At 44.3% G+C, this 25,629-nt stretch overlaps 3 protein-coding genes across 4 annotated transcripts; 1 reads left to right on the forward strand and 2 right to left on the reverse strand.

The window, feature by feature from the left end:
- Nucleotides 1–79: 79 nt before the first annotated feature.
- On the reverse strand, nt 80–6,509 carry LOC103722654 (BEL1-like homeodomain protein 9). Of its 2 annotated transcripts, none has more exons than XM_008813289.4 (5): nt 5,669–6,504; nt 2,404–2,774; nt 1,859–1,919; nt 889–1,585; nt 80–406 (listed from the first exon to the last, which is right to left on the reverse strand). In XM_008813289.4, the coding sequence occupies exons 1-4, from the start codon at nt 6,386–6,388 to the stop codon at nt 1,046–1,048; spliced, it is 1,692 nt and encodes a 563-aa protein (XP_008811511.2). In that variant the 5' UTR covers nt 6,389–6,504; the 3' UTR covers nt 80–406; nt 889–1,045. The 2 variants fall into 2 exon arrangements, with proteins under 2 accessions (XP_008811511.2, XP_038980047.1); XM_039124119.1 differs by lacking the exon at nt 80–406 and adding an exon at nt 430–774 and having other exon boundaries at nt 807–1,585; nt 5,669–6,509.
- Nucleotides 6,510–11,565: 5,056 nt separating this feature from the next.
- LOC103722653 (aldehyde oxidase GLOX) lies at nt 11,566–13,717 on the forward strand. Its single transcript, XM_008813288.4, has one exon. The coding sequence runs from the start codon at nt 11,877–11,879 to the stop codon at nt 13,548–13,550; it is 1,674 nt and encodes a 557-aa protein (XP_008811510.2). The 5' UTR covers nt 11,566–11,876; the 3' UTR covers nt 13,551–13,717.
- Nucleotides 13,718–14,598: 881 nt separating this feature from the next.
- Nucleotides 14,599–18,459, reverse strand: LOC103722652 (protein NRT1/ PTR FAMILY 5.6-like). The gene is made up of 4 exons (XM_008813286.4): nt 18,026–18,459; nt 17,673–17,890; nt 16,041–16,570; nt 14,599–15,606 (listed from the first exon to the last, which is right to left on the reverse strand). The coding sequence occupies exons 1-4, from the start codon at nt 18,318–18,320 to the stop codon at nt 14,727–14,729; spliced, it is 1,923 nt and encodes a 640-aa protein (XP_008811508.2). The 5' UTR covers nt 18,321–18,459; the 3' UTR covers nt 14,599–14,726.
- Between the last annotated feature and the right edge of the window lie 7,170 nt (nt 18,460–25,629).

Here is a 25,629-nt window from a genome sequence, read left to right on the forward strand (position 1 = left end):
TTCGGAACCCACAGCGCCTCAGACCCCGAATAAATTAAAATGAAAGAGACCTAGCAAAATAATAAAATGCTCGACCCAAGAAGGTAAGTTTTTCTTAGCTCGATGATCCATTTGTTATTGGTTTGAGCGTATACCTTGGCAAACGTCCTAAAAGCCATCCAGGAAAACACCCATTAACGGCCAGGAATCCCTGCCTCACCTTTCTGGTACACGTTACCCCTTGAGGACACAGAACGGCCTCCTAACCAGCCAGCTATCATCAATACAAACTTGCTTAATATAATTTCTTACATTCTTGCCAAGCTTAAAATGACATACAAGTTCATACTTCACAATGTTTAACTGCATCATAAACAAACTTATATTTTCTTCTGAAGTGGAACTCAGCCTACATTCCTTCTGTATCCTGTAGAATGGAAAACACAAAAAGAAATTAGCGCAGCAGCAGCAGCAGATACATGGCCATGAAGGCCAAGTTTGACAATGAATGCTTAATATTTTTTGAAAAATATGAGACACGTCCGACTTGTTTTGGACGAGGGGGTCCTAGGATATCAGAAGGCAAACATGCAGGCATTAAAAGCGGGAAACTTGGTCGTGACCTCCGCGATGACAAAATCTACTCAATATAGATTTTCCCGACCCATCAAATAGAAGCCGTTCTCATAAACGGCGCAAACGCAAGGGCCACGCGCTTTCCAATGTTTTCTGTGCATGTAATTGCTCGCAAATAGCCATCCAAGGTCATGAGGTTTGTGATCTATAGCTTTTAAAGTACCACTCATCACACTTAACGCTCACTTCAAGTGAGATTTTCATGTCCATGTGCAACAGCGGCATGACTAATGTCTCTAACAAAATAGGAAGCTTGAGCATAAAATAGCATACCTTCTGCTCCATCGAGGCTAAAATCTTCTAAAACAAAGCTTGAAGAATTGGAGTCCCCTGCACCCAATGAGTATACTCTTGGCCTATCTTGGTATTTCTTAACATCTAAAATTTTCTGCTGCTCCATCTTGGCTAAACAGATATCACACAAGCACTTTCATCCAACAAAATCATGAACAAACGGCCCACCGATGTTCTTTCCAAACTGCCGGTCTTGCCCGTCAAATGCACCCATTACGTAAGCATCATTGCACTCTTCAAGACCAAAACAACGAACAACATTCAATGGAAGAGGCTCCTGCAAGCAAACCTTGTTGGTTTGGCGGAGACCAAGAGTAAGCGAAACACCTGAATTTCCCCCAGCAGCAACACTCATACCAACTCCAATATGCTGATGACCAGGTAAAACATCATATACGAAGCTAAATGGCTCTTGGGTATGGCTGGGCGTCTGAGTGCGATCATGTTGAATGCATTTACTTGTTGGGTGATGATTCTTTTGGGTATTAGCACTTTGAGGTGGTTGAGAATCATGGGAAGCAGCAGTAGAAGCTGATTGTAGCTTAGTTTGCTCATCAAGGTCACGGCTTTTATCACCCGCTGAAACTTTATGTAATTGTTGCATCTCAAGAGAGTGTATTTCTTCAACCATTGGTTTCCAAAGTCTTACCCTCGCATTAATAAACCAGTTTGAAACCTGTTTGAATGGATGTGTCATTTTAAAATATTACTACTATTGTAACATCAAAATACAGAAAGACAGTTCGTTAGATCATCCAGGGGAGAAAAGAGAGAAACAAGTATTACTGCCGTGGCCAAATTCCACCAAACTTTAGATTTTAAAGGAAAAAAAAAAGAGAAAAAAGAAAGAGCAGTGCCCTAAATTACATTATAGAGAACACCTACAACTCAAGGGGCAACATATTATTTCCCATGAAGTGACTAAAAGGCATGAATGAAGTTCATTTACCTGATTTCTTGTGAGACCTGTTTGTTTAGCCAACATCTGCTTGTCAGTATCAGTAGGATATCTGGAAAAAAATAAGAATATCAGATAAAACCATCCATCAGTTTATCTTGCAAATAATGCAGATGACAAGTTCACAGCAGTAATGTTTTCGCCATTCCTTTATCACATAAACTATGGCCTGGTGGCTTGGACAGTGAGACATGCTTGCCAGCTCCTAATATCAGATAACCCAACACGTGCACGATACGGTCAACGACTGCTAATAACAACTTTGATTCCAAAAGACGCAGGGTTGCTGACTTTGTTTTTCAGTTCTTCTTCTATTTTTGTGACCTTTCAAAAGTGGGGAAGATATAGAAAATAACTTGTCAACCTAGTAGCTGGGTATATGTCAGGCACTAAAAGAGTTGATTCGTAGGTCATGAATAAATTTATGCATGACCAACAGACAAACAAAATTGCCGCTAGGAAACGGACATAGAAACCTCCTCCAACTTACACAGCCAACTACAAAGCTAAGTACATATGAAGGGATCGCCACTTACGGGTGCAAGAAGTGTTCAAAAAGCCACGCACGTAGGACAGCAACAGCACATTCAGGGAGTCCTCTCTGAGGTCGCCAAACATGCGGCTGGCTAAAGGTACCTGAGTTGTTTATCATTCGTTGAATACAAACACCATTGTTAGTGAGCCCATAGCTTGGAGTTTCTTCACTACCGAGGCTTTCTTTTCCAAGGACCTTGTTTGTGTGATGAAGCTGATTAGCAATCATATTTCTGAGGCGTCTGAAGTGTTTCGACATGGCCTTTAGGGCCATGAAGGCAAAAGGCGAAGCGGTACTTAAGCCAGCTACAGATTCAAAAGATGTGATGACAGCTTGCACCTGTTGATAGTATTGCTTGTACCTTCTATAGACCTACACAGACATCATTTGAGATGAACTAGGGCAAGAAGGAAATATAAGAACAAGGCTGAACATGATATGTTGTAGCCTCCAGAAGTTATTAAGACATCAAAGTGACAAAAGAATACTAGTAGTCATTTGCTCAAAAAGAAAGAAAAAAAGAACACTACTACAGCAACAGCAAATTCAATCAAGAAATTTGCAAGATCAACACAATTTTAATAGATCTTTTTTGAAAGCAAATCTAGAGAACAGTAACTAGGAAAAACCATGCATAGTGATTTCTAGTGCAAAGCAGACAACGTAGGAAAGGTGAAACAAAAGAATAGAAGAGAACAATTCAAGAGCATCCAAAAGGGACCGAAGCATGGAATAGCATTTTAGTTTTAATACTTAGCACACAGCCATATCTTATACGTCTCTATGAAACACTATCATCTTCCATGCACCTTCATCTAAACTCTGACCCAGTTTAGACAGATTCCCAAAAGTTGCATTGTAATTGCATGATTTTACAATAAACCAACGTAGTTACCCCCCCCCCCCCCCCCCCCCAATACATGTCAAATAATCTTGTCGGTTCATGGCACGTCCGTCTTGTGCCTAAACTTACCCTTGTTAACATTAAAGCACCAATAAGAAAGGTTCATAAAGTCAAGAACTGGTCAGAAAGATAAGCTTAGTACTTTCATGGACTTTAAAAATGCCTAGGAGCTAAAGGCTACAACTAATAACGGCAATGATAATGATGACGAACATGACAGCATTAACAAATCCTGTCAAACGCATACAAATGCTTTGACACAAATTTTCTTGATAGAGATAAAAGCATATCCCTATTTCGCAATTCTTTTCATTCCACCTAATATTGAACATTCATATACTGTTTAATATGGCAGTAAGAAGCAAAATGTCAATATATCCCAGAACTACTTGTTAAAACTAATTCATAAATCAATTTTAATATTCTCCAAGACGTACAACTTAACTCCTGATTCAGAGTACATCTCAAAATTAAATGTAATATCTAAGTAAACTCGCAAAAAACAAGCTTTTGAATGAAGTGTGAAGAATTCTCACAGCAAGCAAGATTAATCATTACATCATCTCTTACTACCAGAATGCCAAATCCATATACTTTTAGTTGTAGTGAAAGATGCCAGCTGCCAAGAGTTCTTTTCTTTGATCATTAGAACAACCAAACATCTTAGAGAACAAAGTAAAATTGTAAATATTCATGATTTGCCAACATCTTTTTTATTTGATAATAATATGACCTCTCACTTAGTTAAGCCAGTGCACATGTGCGTGTGGTTATTCAGGTAAATAATTTGACATCTTGTTTTATAAAGCTTAGCTATTTTCAATAAACATGTGTAGTTATATGGCACTAGTAAACATTGTCTTTCAATGAGACAAAAGAAAAGGAGATAATTTGACATAATTTAGACTCATGGGAACTTAAGGAACCATTCAAACGATATGCACATCATGTGCAACTATAAAGGTAAGTTTTTCTAAACTAATTCAATGCTAACACTCCAACAATCTGAAGATTTCTCCATGCAGCATGTAACAACCTAGGGAACTCCCCAAAAAGGCATCAGAAAAATTATTATTTGGAATTCCTTGCCCCAATCTAAATACCCAAGGCATAGCCGATAGGAGCAAACACATGCCTGCATGCTAATAATACATGTATTGTGATAACCTTCTTTGTGATAGATTGGCCCATGAAAAGTTAGTTTCCTTCTTTTTCTGCTTTAACTCTGACAAACTGTTTAGTCACTTAAATGAAATGTCTAATTAGCAAAAATTAGGTAGCTTAAACTAAATATTGGAATTCTGGTGATTTTTCTCTTAAAAAATATTTGAACTCTATTGATTAGAGATTATATTCCTACAGATCAACAACTGATAGTCATCTTGGCCAAAATTATTTCTCAAAAATGTCACGATGTTGTATATCCCCTTAGAAGCAGCAATCTACCCTACAATGACAGCCCCTTCATCAATCGATATACGATAAGCCAATGAACTGTAACATTCAAGATTTCTAAATTCAAACATATAAGAGAAAATCCTTGGCCTCGTGGCAACAAGTAGTTTAGACACGAAAGTTCAACCCCAATTTTAACAGTTCTGCTCATCCCAAAAGGCTCTACTACTATTAATTTCCTTCATGATCTGATACTGCAACCTTTTTGCATGTCTTCATTTCTTTTCCTAAAATTGCGGTTAACTTCTATGATACATGTTCGGCAAATTTAATATTTCGAGCAACATGTTTAAAAGACAAAATCCAAAGGATTTAGCCCATTATCTACCATGGCATCTTCTAGGTAATTAACTAATAAAGATATCTTACCATCATGATTTGCACCAAAATGCAGCAGGAATTAAGGAGTAGCAAGTAATCCCTAGAATCTAACAATCCCACCTACCGAGCAATAAAAGGATATTTCATCAAATGAAAAAGATGCATGGAAGTTAATCAAGTGCACAAGTTTGATAATGCATTTTTGCTGTTTCATTTTCAAGAAATAATCAGGATTGCTATCCCAATAATCCCAGCTGAAACAGCAAGTATGAAAATATGACAAGACCATGATCTCGTACAGTAACAAGATTCCACCCGTTGCATCCAAAATATTTTGACATGAAAGAACATGAAGATATCTTTGCCTCGTAACCCAGTAACACGCCTCGAGAAGCTAGCAGAACTCGAGAGGGCCCAAAAAGAGGATCTCAATCCCGAAAGTAGTAACTGGAACAAGTTCTCACAAAGTCTTTTCATCGGCTGTGGGGGAGAAAAAGAAGAACAAGAAGAAGAGGGAAAAAGAAAAAGAAAGAGAAAGAGAGCAATGAACGATCTAGGAAAACAAGCTAATGGGGCTGAGCGTCACCTCATCAAGCATGGAGACAAGCCTGGTCTTCTTCCACTGCTGCTCCGTGCTCGAGATCCGGTCGTTCAGCTCCATCCGATGATCCATCGGCGACGGGGCCGGTGGATCAGCATCTAAAAGCATATCGTCAGCGCTGCTTCCTTCAGCTGCTGTTACTGCTCTACGGCCAGCACCGCATATTTCTTCAAGAAGCTGCCGGGCAGGCTCGAAAAACCTCGAGCGGTTGAGGACGGTGGCGTAGCCCGTGAATGGCCCGAGAGGAGCCGGGCTCCTCAGCACCCCGTGGTTTATTCCGACGCCCGACTGGTGGCGAGGAGGGGGTGGAGGGTTGGAAGGAGAGGAAGACAGGGACAGAGAGAAGCCCTGGTTGGAGATCTGGTGGTGCTGGTGTGCTGGGAGAGAGAGAGTGGATGTGTGGCCCGAGAATTGGGTACTGGAAGCGATATTGTAGTTAGAGTTTTGCGAATAATAGGTAGAGGAAGACGAGGAAGAAGCGGAGGAAGAGGCCGGAAAGAAGGAGGTGAGGGTGCTGGTGGGGTAGAGCGGCGAAGCGATGGTGGCATCGGGGAGTAACAGTAAGGAGGTGGGTGGTGGAGAGTCCTCCGGCGGGAACCGGAGCTTCTCCCTCCGGCCGTGCTGGGGCACGTGGTAAATCGGATGCTGTTGAAGTAGCTGCTCCTCTCCTCCTTCAACGACGAATCGCTCCGCTGCCGCCGACATCTTCTTCCCCACACCTCTTCCCCTGGAGAGAGAACAAGAAAGGTCTACAGCTAGATAACTTTTCCCTTTCTGATTTTTTTGTAACCAAGGTCGCTTGCTTTCTTCTGCCAAAGGAGCGAGAGAGAGAGAGAGAGAGAGAGAGAGAGGATTACAGGAAACAATGAAAGCGAAAGGCGAAAAAGATATGAGAAGTGGGAGTGAGAAAGAGACAGAGAGGCGAGGAAGGAAATCGGATTTAATGACTAAGGCAAATGACAAATATGCCCCCACTCTGTTGGATGTGTCGCGCGGTTTGAGGATCACTAGCAACGAGCGTATGTGTGATCAATGATTCTCCATTCATTAATTTAAATTAAAATTCGTGATTGGGTGGAGAATATGGGACTCGGTGTCGAGCGAACGGCTGTGGCTGACGCACGTGGGATCCGAAACCGGAGGTCGGTGGGACCTCCATCGCTATCCCGGATCGGGAATTTAAGTGGAAACTAAATGACAAAAATGCCCTTCATCGCTCGCTTCACGGAAGATCGCAGCCGTTCGTATACCTTCCAAGTTCCAACTTACCATTCGGAGCGACGGGGCCGGGGTGAAGGGGACGTTCCATCCGCCCCCAGAGGGCGGGCCGATCGCCCTGGTTCAGCGAGGCTCCCCGCATGCCATTGGGAAGCGAGCCTGGGAGGGTATCGTAGTAAAATCAAATGAGAACGTGACGTTACATCGCACATTCGTCGTGCCGTGGCGTGAATGGCGATGATGACAGCCAGATTTGGGGAGTAGCGTAGGGGGAAGATGATTCGAAAATAAAAGATTATTACGCGGATCACGGTCATCATTAACCACGTGTCGGAGCGTTCGTGCCGGCTTCCTGAGGAATGATCATTATTGGGTTTGCTCCTCAATAAAGCGGGTTAGGTGGAGGTGCAGTGCTGCGTTACGGTGTTAAGGGAAACGTGACGTCGTCTGTTCTCTGACTGAGAACTGAGTGGAGAGAGAGTACTGCTTCGCTGCTTCAGGGCGAGTACTGGTGCCCTTGGTTACTTTTCCTTTTCAATCTTTTGCGCTGCAGAGTGCAGAGTCCCCGCAGCAGATCTTTTGCTTGAGATGAGGGAAGGGAGCGCCCGAGTTTCCCGTCGATCCCCGGATACCGAGGCCTGTTCAACCCGATTACTGTACGGCCTGGGGTGCTTTAATGGCTACGGACGCGGGAGTGAAGGATGGCCAGAATGCAAGTGAAAATAAAGCGGCATTGATGCACGGACTCCCTTTGTCTGGATGCAACTCCCCCTCTCTTTTAGGCCGCTGAGTCTCCGGTCGTACGATCACCTGCGCTCGGTCATTTGAAACCGGACCGCATGGGCCGCTGCAACTTGGGCAGTCCGGCTGACATTTCACCGATTGAGATCCAAGTTTCCAGCAACGCGTTTGGATCCACCTGATCATCCCTTAGAAAACCGCTAGATAGAACTGACCCAGCCACTCTCTTTAAGGCCCAAATTTCGATGGGCTGAGAGGTTCACAAGATTCGTCAGGATACTGGTATTTTCTTGCAAAACAGAAAAAATCATAGTTTGGTTCCAGGTGGAAGTCTCATTTTGTTCAAAATTCAAGATCTAAGCAGCATTTCAGAGAAAAAGAAAGCTGCTTTTTGTTCGGATAAAAGGATGTCGTTATTTTTCACTTAACCTTGTTCTTAAATATACCAGAACGGACACCCCTTGAAACAGCTTAGAACGCTAACATATAAACACAAGGGTCAACAAATTTGGGCCCAGGGTCGATCCAAAAATAATTGGGCCTTCTTCAGCCACCAGCCCCACGATCCTATCCTCCAAAGAGTTTTGTGATTATGAATCATAAACACCATTGAAAATAGTCGAGGACCAACCCTCTAAATACCACCACATTACTCATTAGAACCCAACCTATGACAAGACAACCATCTACGGACAGAAGGTGTGTGGAGCAGTGGAGGGGGGCTAAGGGACTAGGTTGATAGGCTGCCAACTAGAACTAGTCATGGGCCGGCTTGGGCACAAAAAAGCTTCACTTTGAAAAAGGGCCGGCCTGAAGCCGGACTAAAAATGAATAAAATTTAGGCTTGAGACCCAACGCATAATCAGCTCTACCACTAACCGCCCTTAGCATACATACAGGAGAGAGTATTAGCAAAGATGATGAACAAACAAGGTGACAAGAGACAACCCTAGCACAACCCCAGTCTTTAATTAGAAATACTTTGCAGGAGTTTCATTTACCAAAAGAGCAAAAGAAGCTAGACCACACAACCCCTTATCCAGCCGATCCACCCATCCTAGAACCCAAGCTATGTTAGAAAGAGAAATAGGAAATCCCATCACAGCTAGCCATAGACCCGCTCTATGTCAATTTTGATGGCCATCAAGCATCTACATGTGGGAGCTTTTATGAGGTCCTACGTAAATTCCTTGACTAGAAGAGTGTTATCTAATATGCCTTTGCCCCTAATGAAGGCTCCCTATTTAGGAGTTAGGACTAATTAGATCATTTAGAAGCGGCAGCATTCTAGCTACCATAATCTTTGCAATTAATTGGCAAAGGATGGTGCACAAATGGATAAGTCTCAAGTGTACCGCCTCCATATGGGACTGGATCTCTCAAGGAGCGGGGTTGCAAAAGTTCTCTTCCAAGCATCTAGCATAGAGCTATTTTCAAAGTATTGTTTCCCTGCCTAGCACACATCCTCCTGAATGATGGGCCATTACATCTTGAAGAAGAAAGTTGAAAAGCTGTCCAAATTTGGAGCTTAATTTAACACCAACCAAAGTTCTTAGAGTATCCGTAACCCCCTTATCCATCACTGGGCTCATTAACCCTGTATTCTCCTGAAAAGAGTCTCTTCGACTTGGACGAGGACCCAAGTGAGATGACTTTGCATCCAATCTCCATCTGGCTTGAAAAATTGGAACAATTCATTCTTGATTTCCTCTAGGTCCTCTAACAACGAACCCTTACTAGTCTTCAGCAATCTAATACAGTTCCTCTGTTTCCTCACTGCTATAGAGCGATGGAAAATTTTGAATTACCATCTCCATCCCTTAGCTAAGAAATTCTGGATTTCTAGCTCCAAAGTATCTTGTTGGTGAAGAAGAGAGTGGTAAGTCGATAGATTTACCCTAAGTAGGCAAAATCTCTCCTCAAAGAGACCCCCTTGAGCATCTTCTTTTTCTTCCAGTTGGCCAACGACTATCTCCATCTCTTCGATATGGCGAAAAATATTCCCCACTGCGACTCGGTTCATCGTTTCAATCTTCTTTTTGCCAACTCAAATTTCCGGGTTACTCTATATATTGCATCTCCCCTGACCGGCATACTTTGTACATTGCACCTCCTTTTCATCATTCCTCTGTCATTGCTTCCATTGACCAAACAATGAAGGTGCATTGCATATCCTTCTTCTTCTTCTTCTTCTTCTTCTTCTTTTTCTATCTAAAAAGCATTTCATAAAAAAAAAAGAGAAAGCCGTTTCTTTGTTCAGATAAAAAAATGTTATTTTTCACTTAAACTTGTTCTTATTCGACATTAACTACAAGCAGCAAAGGCACCACTTGAAATAGTTTAGGAGGCTAAGACCCAAATACAAGGGCGCCTACGAACAGTGTTGCGTGGTGGGCTGCGTTTGTCAACAAATTTGGGCCCTGGTTGGGCCGTGTTCAGCCACCAGCCCCACAATCTTTTCCTTGAAAATATTTTGTGATTATGAATCATGTACACCTTTGAATCACTCCAATTTTATGTTTTGACCTCCTCTCCGCAACCATTGTTTTCAAGATATTTTAAAGGTTCTGTGCTCTAACATCCTGATGTTAGGCTCACCGTTGGATGGATATTATGATCTTGACTAGGGGTGGCAAGGTTTAACCCTTTAATCTATTTAATTTGTTTCAACCCGTTGTCGATCAATTTACCTTAAACACACAGTCTAGAACAATAAATCAGCTTAAATTTACCTTTGCTTCATGCGCAATAAGGCTCAACATTGTCCATGATGTTGCTTGTATTGTACGGCTAAGATTAAATTGAAGTTGGTGCTTGTGTCCTCCACATCAAAAAGTGGTGATGAAAGTTTAGATATGCTAAGTTTATTATCATGCCAAGTAATTTCCATGAAGAGCATTAGCATTGATCCCCTGCTATATTAGTCAAAATTTTCATGATTGGGCAATGGGGGATTGGTGTGGTACATGGATATTAGGCGATGTCAGTTAGTCTTACATGCTACTTAGCCAATCGTTGACTTCCGTACAAAATTGATGAAGTGAGCAGTAGCAAGTTTTATATAGTAGTTTCCTTTCATGAAGTTTATTAATCTTACTCTATCAACATTAGTAAATATTGTTAGAACAAGTACACGGCTTTCAAGAATAAGGTATACTGATAAAATCAAGGTCCTCAAAATAGATATCCATCATTCGTGACGACGACATCTTTATCATTGTTCATAATTATTGGAGCGTGAATTTATGGCCCATGTCATGCAGTTTTGCTGTTAACTCGAAGGAAGAGCGGCAGTTCCTTCTCTGGATTTACAGGACCTACTTTGGCAAACCAAGACCGAGAACATGCTATTATGCTAAGGAATTCCCCGTCTGCTCCGGAATAATGAGTCCGTAATCAGATGCCGGCCGCTAAATTGCTGAGAGATGTTATTCATCTTCCAATGGCCCTTATTTTTTTAACGGGACCATCAAAATGTTGCACGACTCTTAAAGTTATCCTTGCAGCACACCCGGAGCCTGCAACGGCAGCGGGTCCAAACCGCAACCCTTGATGAGAGTCTACTAAGCTAGTGGGTGGAGGGTCGTAATCAGCTAAGCGGCAGGCAAATGTCCCGTTCAAGAGCACAACACGGAATTGTTTTATTTTCTATCGTCTGCTTTCGTAAACCTTACGACCCACTTGGCCCATCAGGAGAATCACATGACACGAGGTAGATGCTGCGGGTGCCACCACACCCGCCCCGGAACGTGCCGGCCCCTTTAACCTGTCTGCATCTCCCACCGTTGATGTGGGCTCCGCCGAGAACGGTGGACGCATGCCGGAAACGGTGGGCGCTCTCTCCCCCACCATCTCTCTCTCTCTCTCTCTCTCTGTCTGTATCTAACGCTTTTATACCAATTCCATGGTGTATAAGATTTCGGTGCTAAATTGAGATTCTGGCAGTCCAAAACGCTGCCATCAAACGGTCATCCCTTGATCCAGGCTGGGTCAATGCCAGCTTATTAGCGGCAGCCTTGCCTCTTCTTTTATTTTTCCCTTTTGGCCACATTGCGGGCTACTCTTGCTGCGGTGGTCGGGCGTCGTTACTGGAGCTTTTCTCTTCGTTTCGTTTCGATGCCTCCCCTCCAACTATATACTCCAGGTGGAGCCGAATCGAGGTCGCCATTTTAAGCCCGAAGACGCCCACTCCTACATTTGACTCCGGACGTTCTGAAGTACAGAAATTCCGACCATGGCAGCAGCGGCCTCCGCTTCCACCGGACCGCCCCACGGCCTCGTCCGTCTGTCCTTGCACGTGCTGCTGCTGCTGACGAGCGTGAGCCTCACGCATGCGCAGCTGCCCGGCACCTGGGAGGTGCTGGTCGAGGACGCCGGCATCGCCTCCATGCACACGGCCGTCACCCGGTTCGGCACGGTCGTCCTCCTGGACAGGACCGACATCGGGCCTTCCCGGCTCCCCCTCCCCAAGAGCCACTGCCGCCGCGACCCCACCGACCGCGCCCTCCCCGGCGGCGACTGCACCGCCCACTCCGCCCTCCTCGACCCCGCCACCCGCCGGCTCCGCCCCCTCTCCATCCTCACCGACACCTGGTGCTCCTCCGGTCAGTTCCTCCCCGACGGCACCCTCCTCCAGACTGGCGGCGACCTCGACGGCCTCCGCAAGCTCCGCACCATCTCTCCCTGCTCCCTCGACGACCGCAGCCCCTGCGACTGGCTCGAGCTCCCCTCCCCCCTCCTCGCCGCCGGGCGCTGGTACGCCACCAACCAGATCCTCCCCGACGGCTCCGTCGTCATCGTCGGCGGCCGCGCCGCCCCCTCCGTCGAGTTCTATCCGCCGGACCGTCCCCTCCGCCCCTTCCCCTTCCTCGCCGCCGCCTCGGACCCCCAGATGGACAACCTCTACCCCTTCGTCCACCTCCTCCCCGACGGCCACCTCTTCGTCTTCGCCAACGACCGGTCCGTCCTCTACGACCCAGACACCGGCGACGTCCTCCGCGAGTACCCCGTCCTCGACGGTGGGCCCCGCAACTATCCCTCCGGCGGCTCCTCCGCCATGCTCCCCCTCGACCCGGCGGACGGCTACTCCAGGGCCGAGGTCGTGGTCTGCGGCGGGGCCCAGTACGGGGCCTTTCTCCACCGGGACTTCGAAATGCCGGCCGGGGTCACGTGCGGCCGGCTCGTGGCGACCGACACGGACCCTGTATGGGCCATGGAGGAGATGGCGTTCCCGAGGATCATGGGCGACATGGTGATGCTGCCCACGGGAGAGGTCCTCATCATCAACGGCGCGCAGGCCGGCTCTCAGGGCTTCGAGTTGGCCTCCAGACCGTGCCTCAACCCGGTCCTTTATCGGCCCAACGAACCTGACGGATTAAGGTTCATGACGCTGACCCCGACCGAGATTCCCCGGATGTACCATTCCACGGCCAACCTCCTGCCGGACGGGCGGGTCCTGGTGGCGGGAAGCAACCCCCACTACTTCTACCGCTTCGAAGGCGAATTCCCGACGGAGCTCCGGGTGGAGGCGTTCTCGCCGGAGTATCTGTCGCCGGATAAGGCCAGCCTCCGGCCGGGGCTCGAGGCTGCACCGGAGAAGGTGGGTTACGGGGAGGGGTTCGAGGTGGAGGTAGAGGTGGCGCTGCCGGTGGTGGGGGTTCTGGAGGTGAACCTCCTAAGCGCGCCCTTCGCAACCCACTCGTTCTCGCAGGGGCAGAGGATGGTGAGGCTGGCCGTTTCGCCGCCGGCGGAGGTGGCAAGGGGCGGCGGAGATGGGGCTCCGCATCGGTACCGCATTGCTTGCAAGGCACCGCCGAACGGGAGGGTGGCGCCGCCGGGGTATTACATGGCGTTCGTGGTTAACCAGGGCGTGCCGAGTGCGGCCCGGTGGGTCCAGCTGGTGCTCTAAAGGAGGAGCCCAAGCTGAAAAGAAGACAAAGCCAGAGCTCTAGTTCCATAATTGTGGATAATAATAAAATTTGATTTTTTTTTAAGCAAGTTTTTAAATCCCCGTGGCCCGGTAAAGCTTTCGAGAAGAATAATTGGAGTACAATAAAGATTCTCGACCCTAGTTAATAATTAATTATTTAGTTAACTTTGTGTTCCGTGAGGGTGGAAGGAATCGATTCGTTCTAAAGCTGTGAGCTTAACAGAGCGGAGAAAAGGTTAAAGGAGGTATAGTGTCTATCTTTATAAAGGTGCAATATTTTCATCCGGAATCAATGATGTGTTGATATATAGTTGAAGTTGGTGACACACCAAGAAAGGCACCGAGTCTAGCAAAAAAAAAAAGAAAGGCACCGGAGGTTTGGCGACGCTAGGAAGCGGCCGTCAGGATAGTTATCTACGGTTTGCACATGCACTGCCTTCGCGTGCATTAGAATAATGGGACGATAGATCAGCAGAGTCTTTTTTAGCTGGCTAGCAATCAAGTGTTGTCCTCTAATAAAGGTCCTCAATATCGGACTCTTCTTTCTGGAACCACCTTTATGGCTCAGAGATGGATTAGTTGGGGCAAAAACCATAGGGGCTTTATCTGGCCCCGACTCTTAAGATGGAGGACCAGCCTTGTATATATGGTCGGCCAAGCAATGACCAAATCAGCACTATGAGTTATCTATGTGCTATTTTGTGGCCCATTTTATTAACAAATATGATTCCCATGTGGAGTTTTGTAAAAAGCACTTCCAAGAGCAACACAAGATGAGTGCTGCTTTCGGGTGGCACTACGTTATTGGGAGCGAGATTAGTTTCACTGTGGATACGGGTGTGAACGAAAGACCCAGATACTCTAAGCACCAGTTAAACCTTACAGCTTACTCATTCTAGTACTACTCTCGTCCAAGCATATTTATCTGCGGAGTTCTAATAGGATCCGGTGCATTAGTACTGATATGATCGCACCTAGTAAAACCTTATGGCTCAAAATTTATGTGGTGTCGATACAAACTGACTCGTTAGATTTGCAAAGTGATGACACATTTTATTCTTCTTGATGATACAACAAAAGCATAGCTAATGCCATTCTTCAAACATAAACATACTACTGGAAACAATCCATACAGAGGTGTTTGATGTAGACATATCAAGATTTGCTAGATTCTATGTCATCTTGTTGAGGGAAATTGGCAATTCCCACCTTTCTCTGCACATTTTTGTAGGAGTACCTACTGGCTAGGTACACGTACCCACAGAGGCCTACTGCAGCTATAGCAGCTAGCAACCAGTAGAAGAGGTCCAAGCGACTCTCGTTCAGGTCCTTGGCGAACCAGCCAGCCCTCCCTCCCTTCCCAGTCAAATGGTCAGCAACAGTGATCAAGAGGCTACTCAAAAAGCTGCCTGTGCCTATCACGCTCAAGTAGAAGGCCAGTCCCAGGCTCCGCATGCAATCAGGCACTTGATCGTAGAAATACTCTTGCAGGCCCACAATGGTGAACCCATCGCCGAAGCCCATGATCATGAATTGAGGAACCAGCCAAAGTACGCTCATGGAGACCACGCTTGTTTGCTCTGCCTCGGCCACCCTCAGCCTCTTCCTTTCTACAATGGCTGCGGCAGCCATGGCGACGATGCAGAACACCATGCCTATTCCGATCCTTCTGAGGATGCTCATGCCCCTCTCGTTCCCAGTGGCTCGTCTTAAGAAGGGTACCAGAATCTTGTCATAAAAGCTTACAGAGATGATCATGCTGATGGCAGCAAGGGAGAAGACAGAGGCTGGAGGGACGTCGAAGCCACCGGCTAGTTTTCGGTCCATGATGCTAGCTTGCTTGATGAAGAAAGTGGAGGTTTGTGCCACGCAGATGCCGAATGGCAGGGAGGCTGACCATATGGGAACCATGGCGAGGATTAATTTGGTCTCCTCCACTTGAGTCACCGTGGCTAGCCGCCATGGGTTTAGTTTCTCAGCTGCGAAGGCGGCCTCATCGTCTCTATGCTCGATAATGGCGGCTTTGTCAAGAAACCTGAGAATTCATTCATGGAATCAGGAGGAATTGATCCGAGAACATAAAAGGCCAAGTGGATTAAAGTGTCGCGAATTTTGGCGTTCGAAGAGCGAAGCAAATTGGGCCGAGTGCACGTGATGACTAAAGCGTTACTAGGCCCACATGTGGCCCGCTCTAACCACGGGCTCACTCAGAATGCAATCTAAATCGGGTCCAGGTACAGGAACTGGTAACATATCCCGCTTGTCAAGGCCATCTTGGCGCTGCGGTGATATGATTTGATCTAAAGGTAGCTCAGGGGAAACACCAGGCCTAGCGACAGTGTTATCGGGCCCAAACGCTATATAGTGCTCGAGTGACAAGCCCGCAGACAGCTAGGGTTTTATGGAAGAGTAATGAATCAACTAATCGAGAGGAGTGAGGTTGAAAGGAGCTGCATAGTTTTATTATACCTGAGTTGGTTGGTGTGGAAAAGCAGTCTCTTGTCACTCTTCTGCGACTTTGGAACCTCGTACAACTGTCCGGCATGAGAAGGGTGAGGGAGGTGTCTTTTGGCCATGGCTGCCACGAGAACTTGCAGCATGGGCGTCAGGGGGCTACCCGTCGGCACCCGGTATCGGTAGAATGGCCTCCCCAACAAGAATATCACCAGGCTGATTCCCATAACCGAGGTGAGGATAATATCAGCCACACCCCAGCTCACCTTGTCCTCGATGTATACAATCACGGTGACCCCTAGCAACAGCCCACAGCACAGCCCAAAGTTCCACCAGTTAAAGTATGACATCTTCTTCTTCCTCTCCTCCTCATGGTCGTCGTCGAATTGGTCCGCTCCGAAGCTCTCGAGTGCGGGTTTGTGACCCCCAGTGCCAATAGAGATCAAATAAATGGCCACGAAGAAGATAATCTCATGGAGTCGTAATGATCTGTGGTAGGGCTTCAGGCCCGGGACCAGTTGACACATGGTCAAGAGGATGAGACCCTGCGACAAGAAAGATCCAATGAATTATATAGACTCGATGCTAGCTGTTTTATGTTACAAACTCTTCGAGATTTCATGATCAACGTAAAATCAATCATATGTAATATGACTTTGTTTTAAGTCCGGCATTCCAAATCGGCTTTTGCACCTCGGTGGTGGATCGTGCCTAGGTTGAAACTAGCTGTGCTGCAATTGAGACGGACAGTCGAAGCGAAAAGTATGTTCTTCCATAGGAGGAAAGTAACATGACAGCAAAAAGTCAGGAGGAACGTAGCATAGCAACGGCACCAGATACCCATCAGAGTGCTTCAGCCGAAGCGAAGAAAGTCAGCTGAGTCAAGCGTGCTTATTTGGTATCGAGTGCAGTAGCTCTGGAGAAGTGAACTTGATTTTTTTTAATTTTTGACAGTGAATTTTCTTTTTCTTTTTTTTTTAACAGTTGAACGTGAGGAGAAAATATCCAACGACAGAATATAGACCAACGTCGTGTTCGCGAAGGCCGTGTGAAGAATATTGGCAGCAGGGGAAAAGCGACAACCATCTTTTTGGTGGTTCAGCGCGTCATGTGACTCGGTGGTCGTAAGCTTTGCAACTTGGAATGCATGCAAGGCGATGCAAGCTGCCACGACGGCAGGAATATGGGAAGGGCGTAGAAGTGGGTTGGTGCACGATGTGATCGACTCAGACAGACATGATGCTGCCCATGTTGTTGTGCACCATCAGGTAAAACTTGTGCGGGCCTGGCCTGACTCGAAATTGGCCTTGGCCCACATCTTTATTCGCCGACGTTGGAATTATCTCGGATAACTTGTTCGGTTATTCACCGCGGCCGGAATAGGAAAGAAACGTCTCTGGCGAGTGGTGCGCCCTGCTGAGCGAGGTCGCTATTAAAATTCTCTTTTCTCGATGTCTTTCTTCCCCTTAAGAATTTTTTTTTGTGCGTGTGCGTGTGCGTGTGTGTGTGGTTTTGTATTTTTGACGATTTTTTTCCCTAGCCCGGAAATCTTAAGAAGCTCCTTCAAAACAAATTAAGAAAGTGACGGACTAATCAAGGAACAAGAAAGAGAAAGCATCATGGTGGTGTTATGCTCATCACGCTCACCCCGAGATAAATGAGGGAGGAACAGAGGACGGTGGAGAACCTCCCCAGGTAGGCGTCGGCGATGAACCCTCCGATGAGCGGCATCACGGTGGTGACCCCGGACCAGTAGTTGACGTTCTTGGCCGCCGTCTTCACCTCCTGATGGAGCACCTTGGTCAGGTATATGATGAGGTTGGTGGCCAGACCGAAATAGCTCAGCCTCTCACTGAACTCTATTGCTGCACCATGCAAGGAAAGCATATGTATACGCGATCGATCGATGTATAATGTAACGAATGAACTCTTTCATGAGAAACTAATTAATACACAACTCAGCTTCTCTCAGGTGCTCACGGGCCATAAATATATATTACCTATGATGAAGAGGGCTGCTTTCCAGGCTCCAGTTGAGGCCCTGAGAGGAACCCTTCCCTTGTGATCAACGGATGAATCATAGACCCGTTTTTCCTCAACTTGTGCCTCCCCTCTCCCCTTCTCGTCGAACATCCCCGGTTCCATGAGTGAGATGGGGGTTGCAGCTAGTTCTGTTCTCATAGAAGAGAAGAGGAACTGGAGATGGGGAGTTGAAGATGCGAGGGAAGACTGATTAGGTGCGCTAAGCTGGCTGAGAGCAAGGGGAGCTCCATGGCTCTTTATATAGCATCCCATCGAATTGGGACGCCCTAATTTTTTCTGCAATTATGGCCTTTGCTGGTGTTTCGGATATTGGACGATAACAAATTCTCTCCTACCAGCACTTCAGCTGTCGCTGGCGGGCAAAGGAATCGAATCCTCGAGTAGGAAGACTGAATGGAAAGAGGCAGGTCTCGTTGGACCACTTTCAAAAGGCATGCATATCGATCGTTCAGCTATCTTCCGCTAAAGCTAGCCCATAGGCTATAGCCACATAAAATATAAAGGTATTTCCTATGTGTTGTGACGTGTGGATATGATTCGCCCTGGAAGATAATTGCAAAGCCTTAGAGATTAGATATTAAACGGTACTCGATTGAAATAAAAGAAGGTAACTAAAATTTAGAATCAATAGAAATTCAATACAAAATGGCCATCAATTAAAGGATTGATAGTTAATTATGACAATAATTTCCGTCAACATATATATGAGCAAGATTTTTGAAATTGATACCTCAGCCATCTTGATCGATGGTGCGAGATGTTTCAAGACATTGATATATCTTAGCCTAAATTTGAAAATAAAAAATAAAAATCGAGATATTAATTTCAAGGTCTTATCAAGATGATCCAAGATCCTGATTCATCTCTATCTAATTGAAAATTAGAAGAAAAAAAATCAAGATATTACAAGATCTTAATTTGCTGGTAATATGGACATGTTACCATTTTAAATATTATATAAATAAATATCATAAATTGATTTAAATTGGTAAAAATTTTAATCAGGAAATGATAAAGTAATAAATCCTATCATATTATATGGTGTCATAGGACATATTACTTTATATTGGTCTATATAGTATTTTTAAAGAAAATATTCGCCGACCAGTGAAGGCTGAGATATTAATTACATTATATTGGTGAATGTCCAACTCTAATAAAAATCGACCAAGATGAAAACCTTGCATCAATGGTTTCCACAAAGCCACTTCACATTTTTGTTTGACAAACCACACCATTGTTACTAATTGAAACCATATTGCTCCCTAGCTCTTACAAGGAAAGAAAGATGGATAAAAAAAGTTGTACAATTAATCTCTATCTTGTAGATGCCATTGTTGTGTGTAATAATTCAACAAATTTATTATCCGAAAAAAAACCTAAACCCACAGCTTCATTATTCATATAGGTAAAAACTGCCAAAACTATGTGAACTACATCCTCCCCTCTTTAATCAGCATGTATCGGATGCAAGATCATAATGTTAAGACGGTATTTTGTGGTTCAAGGCAGGAGCATTCAACCTTCACCTGGAAGCGTGCACAATCTAGTAACCTACTTGTTATCCGCAATTCTACTTCTGTCAAAAATAAAAATTCAGTATGCATGCTTAAGCTGACTCCCTAAAACATCTCCATGATTTGCCAGATCTGCACCATCTTTCTGAGCGGTTTGCGTCCTTTTCTCATTTTTTAAATTATTTGGTGCATACAAATGGATGATTAATATCTCCAACCAAGTTGGCACATAATATTAGTTAACAATTTCACCTATGGAATGGAAGTGATTAGGCTAGCTTCTTGGCCTAATCGTTTCATCAGAAAAACAGGGAAGCAATTTCATTTTGAGAGTCGGAAACAGCAGCTGTGTCCAGATGCAGGTTCACGGCCATTAGGATTGGAGAGTTATTGCGGAATGAGATCAGTCTCGCAAATTGCATGACAAGCAATGATTAATGCCGACAACTCTGGTGGGAGACATAAGTTGGATGTCAAGTGGATTAGATTGCACCACTTTACTTGACACGATCGATATATATCATTAATTCGTCGGTGCTTGCTATTACTTCTCATGCATGTGGATAATATGCTCAAACATATATACAGCTAGCACAAATAAGATATACATGCGGGCACTTGTCGGTAACCGTAAGCACTCCACCCGCAATTGATCTAAGTGATGTGATGGCGTTTAGTGCGCCTCTTTGTTGACAAAGTGGCTCTCAAGCACTTGCTTAAAGTAAATCACTTGGTTTTACCGGAAGAATGGAAAACAATTAACTTCCGCTTGCTAATCCTTCCGAGTACTCGATAAACCTTTCTCCAATATACATATCCAATATCCCCTGCTTGGTCCCAGGCACCGAACCCACGCAATTCTCTGCATCCTTGTACGTGGCTCTTCACGGTCCTGTGGCGGGAGGAGTGACAGCGCGTCATAGTTCTCAGTCCAATTCATTCGGTCGGAAAGAATGAGAGAATCGAGTTCCTATCTCTGGAAAAGTTGGGTCGCCGTTGGTGACGTTAGCATCAGGCTGGTGCCGTGGTATCACTCAAGTGATTAATTTGCTCTCAGGCTCTCAGCATTGCTTTTCCACGCAATGGAAAGCAGCTCCGGGTTAGTGCCAATGCAGTTCACGTGTATTTCGAGCTCAGAAAAAAGGAGGATTCACCTCAACGGACATGTTCTTATATATATTCTTACATTTTATAGGAATCTGCATGTTTTGAGTGACACGAACAGATGCAGCTTTATCATTAATGAGATGGGTGAAGCATACATGCAATCTTCGACCCCTGTGGTCGGCACCGGGTCTAGGTAGCCAAATTGATCGATTGCTTCCTGCTCGCCTGAAACAAGCTTGAAATCAACCTTGTTGACGTCAAATTTTTTTTCAGAAGATGAATTTAGCTTCCATCGCTTCAATTCTAGATCATGTGGTTCTTCAGATACAATTTTATCAGTGTTAAAATTATATGATTAATTAGATCCATTGATTGATTGATTATGCCAAACTTAGTCGGCCTTATCAAACTTTACTTTGATTGGTTTGTGATTAATTGTGCCAAATTTAGTCGGCCTTACCAAACTTCGTCAGTCTCCTAGTCTATATAAAGGTTGCTCCTGTATATTGTAATAGACATGCAGAAATACAATTCTCTTTATTTTTTCTTTATTTTTCAACAATCGAATTAAAATCTCTTCAGACCATCAAAATGTTAAGACATAAATGGTTTTAGGTAAAGAGAACAAAAAGCGATCCCACTTTGTTATTAACTATTTGACTGCACCAAGGCCAGAGTGGCGATGATGTAGTGCAATAATCAATGATGATATGCAAGTTGCAACATGACCATATCATGCTTTTCCTCTTTGAATTCTAGTAGACTGGTCGAAGGGCTGGCTCATGGAAGCAATGAGTTTTTCGTGCATTTAGATGCTGAAGTGGATTCAAATGATAGCCATGAATTACCACAAGGATGGGCATGGATGTAACATTGCAGACTTCAACCAAACCTGGCCCACCAAAAAACCGTCACATCCGAGCTCCATGTGAACGTACAGGGAACGGCTTCTTATCTCCTTTTAGTGGGCAAAGCAAATTACCAAACTCAGTCCTCTTTGACTTGGAGTAAATAAATGCCACAAGGCGCCATTACGAGAAACCATTGCCTTCCACACAAACACGGACATAAATAAACAAATGGAGGAAATCATTCTTCAACTTCTGACCAGACACAGCTAGCGCGCGCGCGTACACACACAAAACCATCAACAAAATGACAGACCCGTGCGTGTATATATATATATATATAAATGAGAGTAGCAACAAAGTGCAAGTGGGGAATCCACTGCTTAGGGTCAGTTTACCGGTCGTTATTTCAAAAAGCCATCTGCTAGCTCAACTGCTCTCCTAGAAAGCTATACCGCTGTGGCCTAATCCTCCCCACCTTTAGCTAGCTAGTCTGCTTTTTTTTTGCTTAATGTGAGCCACAATCTATCGTGGACCCTTTATACGGCGGTCCCGTCTTTACAGGAGAAGTCATTCAAGCAAGAACTTTGGATTGAATAGCAGCATTAGGGTGTGCACTAGAATTAATAATTAATGGATGTTAATTCATGGCTAGGTGGTGCATGTTTTGGCAGCATCATTGAACCTAGGCCAATTTTGCAATATCATGTTGGTCAAGGTCAATTTCTCATAATCTACTAGCCACACGGCATGTCGGAGCTATGTAGTAGGGTGTGAAAAAACAGGCCATTATTATCCTTTGTCAAAAAAAAAAAGTGGGAATTGGAAGCAAAGGGGGCAAGATAGGAAGGTAACGACAACTTTGACCTCGTGTAGTGGCAGCGGCCAAAATGATCACCTACGACTTTGAAGCCCGTCAGCTCCAATCGCCGGGGCCTCTTGGGTTGGAGGTAGAGGTCCAGACCGGGAGATGGGGTGGTGAAATGTATCCAGTCCAACCGCCGTATCTGGAGGTGCGCGCACACAGGGAATGCCTCCAAACCCATCAACGTACGACAGAAAGGGAGGAAGCAAGTACCACGACAGGGGAAGAAGAAGATGGGAGAGGGCGCCGTATCATCTCCTAGATTTGGCTTGGACGGTTGGGCCGAGGGCAGCAGCTTGTGGCGAGCTCTTTTTGTGAGAAAAGTGATGGGATGGACGTGCAAGAGCATCTTGACGTGCGAGAGGTGGGCCCTCTAGGGGCCACCTTGGACCACCTTCCAGAGTGCTGCCATGCACAGCCCTGTTGGATGACAGCCGGCAGTAATCGTGCAGCAGGATTAAAAATTTCTATAAATTTAGACTGACAATTCTATAAAAATTAGTCCCGGTGGCCCATCCATCTTGTATTTTTTCGAATTCCTTCCAAATCTAGTCCAAATCTCGGAAACATCGTGTTCTTCTTTCCATAGGATATGAGCTGGATGGTATTTAGTTCATATAGAGTATAGACTGTACGAACTCTGATCCAGGCACGCGGCACGGCCGCACACAGCTTAGGACAAATTCCTAAAAACTGTACTATACCTAAAAATTTATTACAATCTTAATATTATTGTATAATAATGACCTTAATTCATACCAAATAACAGAGTTAGTCCAATTACAAAATTTGATCATCCAACTAACATCAGTGAAGTTCTATCTAATCATCTCCTTCATATGCGATCTCAACTATAATCATATACTATTCAATCTGTATCTCTGAAAAAAAAAAGAGAAAAGGGTAGTAAGCTTTACAGCCCAGTAAAAATCTCCATACATTCATACCAACACAATAATAGTATAAGTTTGAAAACCACAAGAAATTATTGCACACATCATAAAATCATAAAGTGACTATCAAAAATGCTTGAATAATCAGTATAAATATGTACATCAAATATCAATAAAAATTTAGCCACTTAAGAGTGATATATCATATGATATCTCATAAATCTTTAATAATATTTTTAATGCTTTTCATTTCATTCCTTTTTAACTTGATCCGGATTAATTATCTATTTGACTTTAGACCAAATTCTGGTCACATTTCCCACTTGTGATGAAGTATGCTATAGTATCACATTTCCAGCTTGTGACGAGGCCTACTATGGTATCACATTTCTAGTTTGTGACTGGCCTGCTATAATTTCACATTTCCAGCCTACGATGGGACTTGCTATAGTTTCACATTTCTAGCCTGTGACAAAGCCTGTTATAGTTTCAAATTTCCAACCTGTGATGTGGCCTACTATAATTTCATATTTCCAACCTATGATGGGGCCTGCTATAGTTTTACATTTTTAAAATCTTTGTTCATTCGATCCAGTTCACATCCACACATTAATTTTTTTTAATTTTCAGCTTTAAACTAACCACGATCATGTTTTTTCGCCTGTGATGGGGCAATTAATATAATATGGTTAGTCCAGAGCACCACATCCATTAGTTCGATTATGCAAGTGTAAGTTATACTCATATATGCATCTATCATACTATCAATCACAAGCATACATGATCAAAATATGATTTAATACCAAAACCATCATAAAATCATTCTTGCTTCTTACTTATCTAGATCATTAGCATATCAAACATATATAGCTACAAAAATATCTATATCATGCAGGTCGGTGTACAAGGATTCTTACCTCTTAGCAGACAATCCAGACAGACTAATCACCTACCTACATCACGATCTACGAATTGGAGTGTACAAAACCCTGCTCAGCATCCTCTTATCTAGAAGATTGTTCTCCTACAGAACCAAATCAACATAAAAAATTATCTAAAATATCCGACAATCCAGAACCCTCTACTGATCTACTAAAAGGTCCACCATTATGTAGTAATCTGGGACTATCCTCTAAGTCCCTTTAACCAAAAAATTTTCGGATCAAGCTAGAGGGAGAAAATACTAAGAAAAAAAGAAAGAGAGAGAAACTAAAGTACAAGATCTTGTTGGGCTTCTTTCTGTCCAGATGATTGTAGCCCTATACAAAACTAGGGTTGATCATGAAAATAGGTTCGTATAAGAAGATATACGATATCTGCTAGATGACAACGCCCCATTGGGTTGAATTAGTTAATATAGTGTAACTCAATCCATCTAATCAAAAACTATATATCCAATCAAGAAGAAGGTCATAGATTAGAAATTAACAGTTATGGGTCCAACAGTAGATGACAGTAGTTGGGGTGTAGGAATGACGGGATCGAGTGGGTAGCAGCGTCCGACCTAGATTATTAGGTAGTAGTGTCCGACGATCCGAGTTGGTCCACTTTGGCCAATAAAGTTATTCAAATCATAAAACAAGAATCAGACTATGGTACAGGTAACACTATAAAAATTTATGATGATAGAATCCAACGGTGGTTAGTAATAATCGGGGTAAGACAAACGCAATGGATGGTCGCAGCGACACCAGTTTACAATGCTCAACCCAGGTCTACAATGAGAACATTTAGGACCCGTCTGGTGGGTCCATAGAACCATACGAAGAGAGAGAAATAGAGAAAGAGAAAACTAAGAGAGAGAGGTGAGAGAAAGAAGAGAGAGGGCTCTCTTCTTTTCCAAATAGGAGAGAGCCCAATCTCACCCTCTTCTTCTTGGATCGGGGGGTGGCGGCCCAAGGTGGTCGAGCTCTAATGATAGCTACTTTCATCCGCAGTACCACTGGCGACGATGCTCGGCCGATGCGAAGAAGATAAGAAAAGAGAAAGAGCATCATCAAAGAACCGATCAACTCAGCTTGAACCATGGTTATCTCCCTAACCGATAACCACATGATCATAGGGATCTCTAGGGTCAGCACAACCCAGCCTATTCGGTGGCTGGCGGCGGCAAAACTCAGGAGAAGAAGCTAAAATAGGGCACCTCTGTTTCGAATCAAATTTCAGCAATTTGCCGGCTCAAATCAATGTGCCAGCAACTCTAAAACTAGGGAAAGAAAGAGAAGAAGGATTAGGGCAATGAGGTTCTAGTGGCCTTTCTTGGTGATAATCGGAGAAGAGATTCAGAAATAGAACTTGGAAAATAAAAGAAATCTGGTGAGGATTGTTTGG

This window comes from Phoenix dactylifera, chromosome 3 (genome assembly GCF_009389715.1).
Source record: "Phoenix dactylifera cultivar Barhee BC4 chromosome 3, palm_55x_up_171113_PBpolish2nd_filt_p, whole genome shotgun sequence".
Taxonomy (NCBI): Eukaryota; Viridiplantae; Streptophyta; class Magnoliopsida; order Arecales; family Arecaceae; genus Phoenix; species Phoenix dactylifera.

Bases quoted from the DNA above. Each gene is read 5' to 3' on its own strand.
- LOC103722652 (XM_008813286.4), bottom strand. From the start codon at position 18,320: ATGGGATGCTATATAAAGAGCCATGGAGCTCCCCTTGCTCTCAGCCAG. The intron at 16,571-17,672 runs GTGAGCGTGATG...TTCTTGTCGCAG, and splicing joins CCTCCCTCATTTATCTCGGG to GGTCTCATCCTCTTGACCAT. The intron at 15,607-16,040 runs GTATAATAAAAC...ATGAATTCTCAG, and splicing joins TTCCACACCAACCAACTCAG to GTTTCTTGACAAAGCCGCCA.
- LOC103722653 (XM_008813288.4), top strand. From the start codon at position 11,877: ATGGCAGCAGCGGCCTCCGCTTCCACCGGACCGCCCCACGGCCTCGTC.
- LOC103722654 (XM_008813289.4), bottom strand. From the start codon at position 6,388: ATGTCGGCGGCAGCGGAGCGATTCGTCGTTGAAGGAGGAGAGGAGCAG. The intron at 2,775-5,668 runs GTGACGCTCAGC...ATGTCTGTGTAG, and splicing joins TTGTCTCCATGCTTGATGAG to GTCTATAGAAGGTACAAGCA. The intron at 1,920-2,403 runs GTAAGTGGCGAT...ATTTTTTTCCAG, and splicing joins TTTGAACACTTCTTGCACCC to ATATCCTACTGATACTGACA.